We start from the raw sequence: 9,244 nt of genomic DNA, 5'->3' as shown, positions 1-9,244 counted from the left end.
CCCCATATGTAATATTCCTTTTTTCACTCTTGACGCCATTCAAATCGACATATTGTTCCCGGTTGTATAAATAGTCCTTTAATAGATCGTAGCATATTCCTCTCAAGCCATACCGATAAAGCTTATGTAATAAAGTTTCATGACACACAGTGTCGAATGCCTTACAGAGATCAATGAATAGACTTAAGCATGGGAGTTTTCTGTCTAAGCTGCCGTAAATATGATTTGTCAACTTTTTAATTGCATCCTCAGTACTCCTCTTGGGACGGAATCCGAACTGACAATCCGAGATAATATTATTTTTTTCCAAGAATGACACAACTCTATTTGCTATTATCTTCTCAAATATTTTCGCAATGTTGGATATTATTGTAACAGGTCTATAATTCTCCATTTTGAATGTAGAGCCACTCTTATAAAGTGGTTTGATGACACCTGTTTTTAGTATGTTGGGAAAGCATCCGCTTGAGATGCAGTTGTTAATTAGTTGTGACAGAGGGTCTGAAATTTCTTTGCAGATTTCCTTCAGTGTTTCAGCCTTTATACCATCATTACCAGCGGATTTTCCATTTTTGAGACCATTAATAATCTTTTCAACCTCTAATCTATCAGTAGGGTGTAAGAATATCGTTTTATCTACAAAATTATCTCTTCTCAAAATCTACAAAATTATCTGTCTCAATGAAACATAAATTGCTATATGAATTCGTTCAGGATTACTCATATAAGTTACATATAATTCTCTAATCTGAAATTGTGAGTTCTTTATACCTAATCAGAGATGCTGCTATACTATACATGAAATGTCTCACTACGACTACGTTCACTGCGACCATAGGCGATTAAGCATAAGCGCTACGCCATCTGTTGACAATCAGAGTAACTGAAAATATTGACATAATTCTTGCATTCTGCTTTGTGTGATATTATACGAATGTTTATATTTTTAAATCATTTTAATATATATATATATATATATATATATATATATATATATATATATATATATATATATATATATATATATATATATATATATATTGTGCTGCTATCGAATAATGAATATGTTGAGGAGTACAAAAATAATTTAGCATATTTTGGGTATACATCATATATAAATGCCGTGACTAGACCTGACAGTATGACGTGCCTGGATCATTTTTTTGTAAAGACAAAATTTTCCACGACTGAAATAAAATCCTTCATCTTTCATGACAAAATAAGTGACCATCACCCCATAGCTTTGATATTCTATGCGAATGAAAGTTTAGATACAGTCCAAAAAGCTCGAACAAAGAAATTCCTTAATCTTAAGAACTTCAGATCAGATTTAGAAAGCGAGACGTGGCATGATGTGTATGGGGGAAATGATGTGAACATGATGTCTGAGATGTTCGTTGATAAGCTGAAATACTGCTCCGCCAAGAACACCTGCGAAAAAAAGGTGAAAAAGATGGAACAATCGAGGAAGAAATGGATAACAAGAGGTTTATTAATATCCATAAAAGAAAAAAATAAACTCTATAGGATTTTACGAACAGATCCCAACAACGTCGAAGTAAAAAATAAGTATAACAACTATAAAAATAAGCTAAGAAAACTCACTGCAAGTGCAAAAAAATTATTTTTCCAAAATGAAATTGACCGAAGCAAGAATAAGACAAAGTCTCTCTGGAGTTGCGTTAATGAAGCGTGCAATAAGAACAGTTCCAGAACAGTTGTTGAGAAGATTCAGATCAATAATGAGGAGGTTTCAGACAAGCAGAAGATAGCAAATGCGTTCAATAACTATTATAGTGAAATAGGACAAAAGCTCGCGGATGGGATCAAAGCACCCTCAGATTATAAGGAAAAAGGGACCAGAAATGTTAATTGTATGTTTTTGTACCCCACTGACGCCGACGAAGTACTCAGTACAATAGGAGAACTGAAATCCAATAAGAGCCCTGGTATTGATAAAATAGGAACGAGCGAGTTGAAAACTGTAGCTGATTTGATATCTCTTCCTCTAGCACATATTGTTAATCGTTGCTTCGAAGATGGAATTTTTCCTGACATTTTTAAGATCGGCATCATCAAACCAGTACACAAGAGTGGAAATAAATTACAACTTGAAAACTATAGACCTATATCACTAATCTCAAACATTGGAAAAGTCATCGAGAAAATTATTAAGAAAAGGCTAACTAAGTTCCTGAATAAGAACAAAATACTATCTGAGAAACAATATGGATTCAGACACGGTAAATCAACGGACGATGCAATCTATGAATTAACATCACTTATTTATAAAGCAATGGACGCTTCTAAACCGGCGTTGAGTATTTTCGTCGATCTTTCAAGAGCCTTCGATACGGTATGCCATCACAAGCTCTTGGAGAAGTTGGAGAATATTGGTATGAGAGGCAGGGCATACGATCTCATTAGCTCCTACTTATCGGATCGGAAGCAGATGGTTGAGGTGGAGGGAGCAGTCAGTGACGTGCTACCGGTTACATACGGTGTTCCACAAGGAACAGTTTTGGGTCCTATGTTGTTTACCATCTATATTAATGATTTGTTGACCCTAGATACAGAAGGAGTTGTTCTGAGTTTTGCAGACGACACGGTAATCTTTTATAACGCCGCATCCTGGCAGGAGTTGAAGACGAAATCGGAAAGTGATTTCAGAAAAATTGTGGAATGGTTTCGGTTTAATAAACTGACACTTAATGTGGAAAAAACCAGATACCTTCCTTTCACCAGCTATTGCAGTAAGTTGCCTAACTTGGGATCGTTGAACATCGATACCACAATCTCGGTACCGGAGACCTCCTCAGTTAAATATCTGGGCTTGACGATTGATCGACATATGAGATGGGATTTGCATGTTGCACAGCTCACCAACAAGCTGCGTTGTTTTTTGTCGAGATTCAGAATATTGAGAGAATGTCTTGAGCTGCCTCAATTGATGATGGTATACAATGGCCTCATACAGAGTCAGCTCCTTTATGGTCTCGTGGGATGGGGCGGTGTTAGTGAATGCTATATTCGAGGGCTGAAAGTTGTTCAAAAGAGAATTCTGAAGACGATGTTGGGAAGGGAACAGTGTTATCCAAGTTTACTTCTGTTCAAACAGAGCGGAGTGCTAGACATCCGGCAGTTGTTTTGTTTGAAGATGATATTGAATGTACGCAGTCGAAAGTTGCAAATAGAACATATTGAACATTCATACAACACCAGAGGTAGGGAAAATAAAGTATTAATTCCCAGATGTTCAAAAACCGTCGGACAAAGGCACTGCAAATTTTTGGGTCCGAAGATTTGGGATTTGCTCCCAGACGAGTACAAGACATTGGTGGGTCATAAAAGGTTCAAGTACGAAGTGAAGAATTGGCTCAGAGAGGGCGGCGAGGAAATCTACAGGGTGTTATTCGGCTGACTTCGAGGTTGTCGTGACCAGCTATGATGCCTCAGTACTGTGTAGAAATGATCGTGACATCCTTCCATTCTTTTTATGCGTTTTGTAAATTTTGTATTTTCGTTTTTTTGATGATTGTGGTGTTTTAATTATAATGTACGAAGTAAAATTGATGTACTCTTTGGCAATATCACGCACGAGCAATTATATTGCTTCAGTGATGCCGCGTTTATTCTTGTACTATTGTATGCTTTTTATGAATAAACGATATTATATATTACTAGCTTTTGCCCGCGACTTCGTCCGCGTGGCGTGTTATAAAAGAGAGATCTTTGTGGGTGTTGGAGAAAAGTTTAAAAAATGCTTAATTTTATTATTTTTAAATTAGGTTATAGTATAAGTAGCTCAGCTGAATAATGTATTGTTATTAATTTTTAGATTATTAGTTTAGGATAATTTGGTTTCTTATAAATTTAGGATAAAACGATCAGGGGAGGCTATTATAACCCTAAAGTACCTATAGGCTTTCGTCTGGAGTTCAGAGGTGTGAATGTGAATGTCAGTCGGTATGAAAGTAAAAGTTTGACCACATGAAAACTAAAAACCGGCCAAGTGCGAGTCGGACTCGCGCACGAAGGGTTCCGTACAAAATTTTTTATTTTATTCTTATTTTCAGTATTTGTTGTTATAGCAACAATAGATATACATATTCTGTGAAAATTTCAACTGTCTTACTGTCACGGTTCATAAGATACAGCCTTATCTGTAAAAACGTGCAAGAAATCACGATTTTTGTATGGGAGCCCCCCTAAATATTTATTATATTTTTATTTTGAGTATTTGTTGTTGTAGCGGCAACAGAAAAACATCACCTGTGAAAATTTCAACTGCCTACCTATCAGCGTTCATGAGATACAGCCTGGTGACAGACGGACAGACAGACAGCGAAGTCTCAGTAATAGGGTCCCGTTTTCACCTTTTGGGTACGGAACCCTAAAAAGAGTAGCATGGAAGAGTGGTTCGGTTGGTGGGTGGCTGGTGCAACCGGGATAAGAGCTAGACAGAAATGTATTTAGGAAACATATTTATAAAATTTCCTTATAAACAACGTTTCTGGTCGTTCTGGAGGGTGGTGCGAGAATGACCAGACTGGATGGCGAACTTACGCGGGAGCACGCCACATATAACTGACCATGGGAGAAGCAGGGCTGTCGCAAATCAACTCCTGCTAGCGCGAGTGTTTGACCCTGCGACTTATTAATGGTCATGGCGAAACATACCTTCAATGGAAATTGTAGTCTCCGAAATTCGAAAGGAAGATCATTTGGGATTAACGGTATTCGCGGTATAAATACCGTTTCTCCCTTTGCAGACCCAGTTAAAATAATACCTTCGACAATATTACGATGCAAGACCCTGACTTGAAGTCTCGTGCCGTTGCATAATTTAGGTGGTTTCAAATTCCTGAGCAACATTACTGGTGCACCGACTCGTAATCTAAGACTGTGGTATGGAAGACCAGCTGGATTAATAGTGTTCAAAAACTCAACCGGATAGTGAACAGCGTCTTCTGTATGTATTACTGTATCTACTGATTTATATATCATTTCTTCACCTTCAAATGAATTTAGCAAAACGTCATTTATTAGTGCGGCGTGTTCATTTGTGGGTGATAAAATAGCTCTTTCATGCAGCCATTCTATAGGTTTATGTTGAATTCGAGCTATATTTGGATATACTTTATCTATTAATTCCGGGACTGTTGTAACTACAGTGCATAAATTTTCTGGTAAATTTATCAAACCGTCTTTTTCTGGGTATATGCCATTTCCTATTTTAAGTAGTATATTTGAAAAGTTACCTGCATTGATATCCCCTTTTAAGAGCACTCGCATATTTTTATTTAAGTTAAGAATTTCAATAGATGGCCATAAAACTGATCTTTTTAAACATGCTTTGATCTCGTCTGCCCGAGTTCCCCTTGGTACAACCGGTAATGTTTGTCTGAAATCTCCGGCTAACAAAAGTGTCAAGCCACCCATCAGAGAGTTATTATCTCTCAAGTCTTGTAAAGTCCTATTCAACGCCTCAAAACATTTTTTATGAGCCATAGTGCTCTCATCCCAGATTATGATTTCAGCTTTACGTAAAACTTTGGCAAGATTGCTTTGCTTTGGAATATTGCAAATTGGGGTTTCCGAAATAGATAAATTAAGCGGTAACTTTAAAGCCGAGTGAGCAGTGCGACCTCCTTCCAATAAAGTTGCAGCAATCCCCGATGAAGCGACAGCTATGGCAATTCCACGATTGCTTCTAATCTTTGCAAGTATCAAATTAATGAGATAAGTTTTACCAGTTCCTCCAGGGGCGTCCAAAAAGAAAATTTTTCCGTCGTTTGTATTGATGTTTGCTATAATTTTATTGTATATCAATTTTTGTTCATCTGTTAAGCAATCCTCATTTGTATTAACAAATCTTTGCAATGTAGGGACATCATAGTTTAGTTCATTAATATATACTCCTAATTCATTATTAAATCCTTCCGATCTAGTCGGCTTTGGTAATCCGTACCCTTCTATTGCGCATCCACCTAGAGCTAAGCATGCTGTTTCTATCTCCAAAAGGCACCTATTGAAGATTTCATCCATGAGAGAGTTTACATCGCAAGCTGCTTGCCTCTCAATCTGTCTTTTGAAATCTTCAGAAAGATTTTCTCTGAATTCATTCCATAGACTGACAGGATCTGCAACTTGACAAAACACTAACAAAATAGTAAAGAGTTCTCTCATCATGAACGGAGACTGACAAAGGGCTGCCTCTTGAAGTGTTGTACGCCAATGTTGGTCATCTTCAAGTAATCCAAGGGCCTTGCAAGCAGATTTAAATGTTGGTTGTACAACACCGTTTATAGTCCTTAGTGATTCAAACGATGTTGGACCTCGAACTTCGTGTAAGAGCAATCGGAGGTGGTAGCACTCTGTATTATTCGGGTGTACGGTGTAAACCCTACCCAACGCGTGCTCTTTTTTAACACCTGACCAACCATCTACATTTGCTCCTCGTTTTCTTCTTTCAAATTTATTATTGTTCCAAACATAATATGCCGGTACTTCACAGTATAATAAAGTTTTTGCAAAATCGTCGAATCTACATAGTTCAAAGAATGAGGTCAGTGTTGTTTTTGGTGGACTGGATACCCTATCAGCCAAATTAGATGGATTAAAATAAACTCTTTGACCGTTTTCTAAATGCACCGCCAGATGTATAACTCTAGGATATCGCTCATGAATAGGAAACCCAAGTATTCGCCAGACCGCTTCAGCACTACTTATATACCTTCCACTTTCATACATTTTCACCTCATCTTTCGAATCCTCCAGTGTAACAGTCGCTTGATCCGACCCCTTATTTACATATTTACAAATATATTTTATGGATTTTACGGAGTTACAGTACTCAACATTAATATGAGCATTAAATGTTCTCAAAAGAACCGCATTATATGGAACAACCCAGCGGTTGTCGAGCTCTACCCCGTTGATATGTACAGTAAAGCCACCATCCCCTGGAGATCGTCGCCTATATTGGGGATAGCCGTCATCACCGGTCTGTGTTTCTGAAAGTAAAGGTCTTGGAAACCGTTTAGAGCACACGCTATCTTTCATACACGGAGACTTGTTATTAAAGTTGCCACAGGGGCCATGTATCATGTTCGATCTGATTATTTGATAAAGTTTCGGATCAGCATCTGGATCCGGAATCTCTGCGCAAATAATATTGTCAATCATGTCAGCAGAAATGTGCTCAATTAGCCATAAAAGAATGTGTATGTGTGGGAGACCACGTTTTTGATATTCCACGGAATACATGTAACATCGAACTTCACCAAAGATTTTGCCCTTATTTATCAAATCCATCATTTTTTTTACTTTGAGGCGAAATATTCTTGCTATTAAATCATGGCGGTCGTAGGATTTTTGATTTGGGTGCAGTAGCTTTGTAATTTCTTCCCATTTAGGGTTGCAAGTAAAGGTGATAAATAAATCCGGGCGGCCATAGTGTCGGACGTATGTCATGGCGTCCTGGGTCCGCTCATGCATATATCTTGGCCCACCGGTGAATGAGGATGGCAGTACAACAATTTGACCTAACTGATTAGCTTCTACATCTTGTTGACCAATCGCATCTTTTAGGTGTATGTAGCTCTCAGCTCGGAGTTTTGCCTGATTGTACCTAATGAAATTAAGTCTCTCAGTCTCTATTTTGGCGTACTGGTCCACTATGTATTGGCTAAATACCTAGTCTAGCCATAAGTTCTGATACACAAGTTACGGTCAACGTAGAGAGGGGAGTTTTAGGTGTGCGACTTTGGTAACACTGTGAGGTTATTCAGTGGAGATGAGAGCTTATAAGCGGTTCACCGGCCATCTCCTCACACCGAAATTAAAGAAAATCAGACGCGAAAGAGCGAAAGCGCTCTTAGCTCGGCACGACGGAAATTGGTACAAAAAAATCTGGTTCACGGACGAGAAAATATTTACCATCGAACAGAAATTTAATCGCCAAAATGACCGCGTGTATGCTACATCATCTCACGAAGCCAAGGATAAGGTCCCACGCATCTCACGAGGCCATCATCCAACCAGTGTGATGGTATGGTGGGGTGCATCGTATGAGGGCGTTACCGAGCCGCATTTTTGCGAACAAGGGGTCAAAACCAACGGAAAAGTCTATGTTGGGATGTTGGAAAATGTGGTCGAACCTCTCAAAGATACCCTATTCCACGGAGAACATTGGATCTTTCAACAAGATTCGGCGCCAGCCCACAATTCGCGCTTAGCGCAAAATTGGTTGAGAGAAAATTTGCCAGAGTTCATTGAACATACCGATTGGCCCAATGGTAGTCCCGACCTTAATCCGCTCGACTATCGACTGTGGACGGACCTTGAAGAGGATGCCTGTAGGAAGCCTCACACCAATTTGGAGGCTCTGAAGTCCAGCATTCGGCGAGCTGTAGCCAATTTCCCAATGGAAAGGGTGCGTGCTGCTATCGATGAGTGGCCGGAGCGGTTACGGAAGTGTGTGCGGGCAAGGGGGGGACATTTTGAATAATTTTGACGTAATCTGGAGTAGAATTTTGTGCTCTTTTCAATGGTTCCTGTAGATTTTTCGTAAAATAAATATTCGATGAGTTATGCACACTTTTACTTGTATCAGAACTTATGGCTAGACTAGGTAGAGCACCGAAGTAAAGCAGGTAGTTTTCTTCCCCCTCCCGTATGAATAGAAACTGGCAGCTGAAACTGTCTTTTTCAGAGGTAGTTTAGTGTTGGGGTCCCGCTGTGATATACCAATCGAATAACCGTCTTCTCCGTGGCTGAACATTAACGGGTACTGTAAAGCATCGTATGACCGATGGAATTCACTTATGCGTTGTAGTTGACTACTGCGACTTTCTAATATAATATCCCGTTGCTCAAACTGTTGATCCAATAGCACTAATGCTACTTCATTGACAGCAGGGCTATTATAGCGTCCTCTGTGAGCACCTTGTGGATTTTTTTCCGCATGTATAACTACCTTGAACGTATCGCATGAAGCAGGCACCTTGTCAATAACACACTTTAGGTCTCTAATATAGGGATTGACTTCGTGTAACAATTTTTGAAGCTGCTTGACAATGTTTGGCTTCAAATGCGGATAGTTGGCTAGTCTTAAATTTGCTTCCCTTTCATCTTCTCCGACAAAATAAATCTGTAAAAACTGTGCTGCTTTTCCAGGTTCTGGTAATAAACTACCTGCTAAATGATACACCTGCCCTTGTACTTTAAATGTCGGCGTAAA

The 9,244-nt window shown here is 38.9% G+C and overlaps 1 protein-coding gene across 1 annotated transcript; it reads right to left on the bottom strand.

Moving 5' to 3' along the window:
- Positions 1-3,513: 3,513 nt before the first annotated feature.
- On the bottom strand, positions 3,514-7,188 carry LOC123672808. The gene has a single exon (XM_045607107.1). The coding sequence runs from the start codon at positions 7,186-7,188 to the stop codon at positions 4,486-4,488; it is 2,703 nt and encodes a 900-aa protein (XP_045463063.1). The 3' UTR covers positions 3,514-4,485.
- Positions 7,189-9,244: the final 2,056 nt, after the last annotated feature.

Source organism: Harmonia axyridis, chromosome 1 (assembly GCF_914767665.1).
Source record: "Harmonia axyridis chromosome 1, icHarAxyr1.1, whole genome shotgun sequence".
In the NCBI taxonomy this organism is placed as follows: Eukaryota; Metazoa; Arthropoda; class Insecta; order Coleoptera; family Coccinellidae; genus Harmonia; species Harmonia axyridis.
This window is presented reverse-complemented; position numbering and strand designations above follow the sequence as displayed.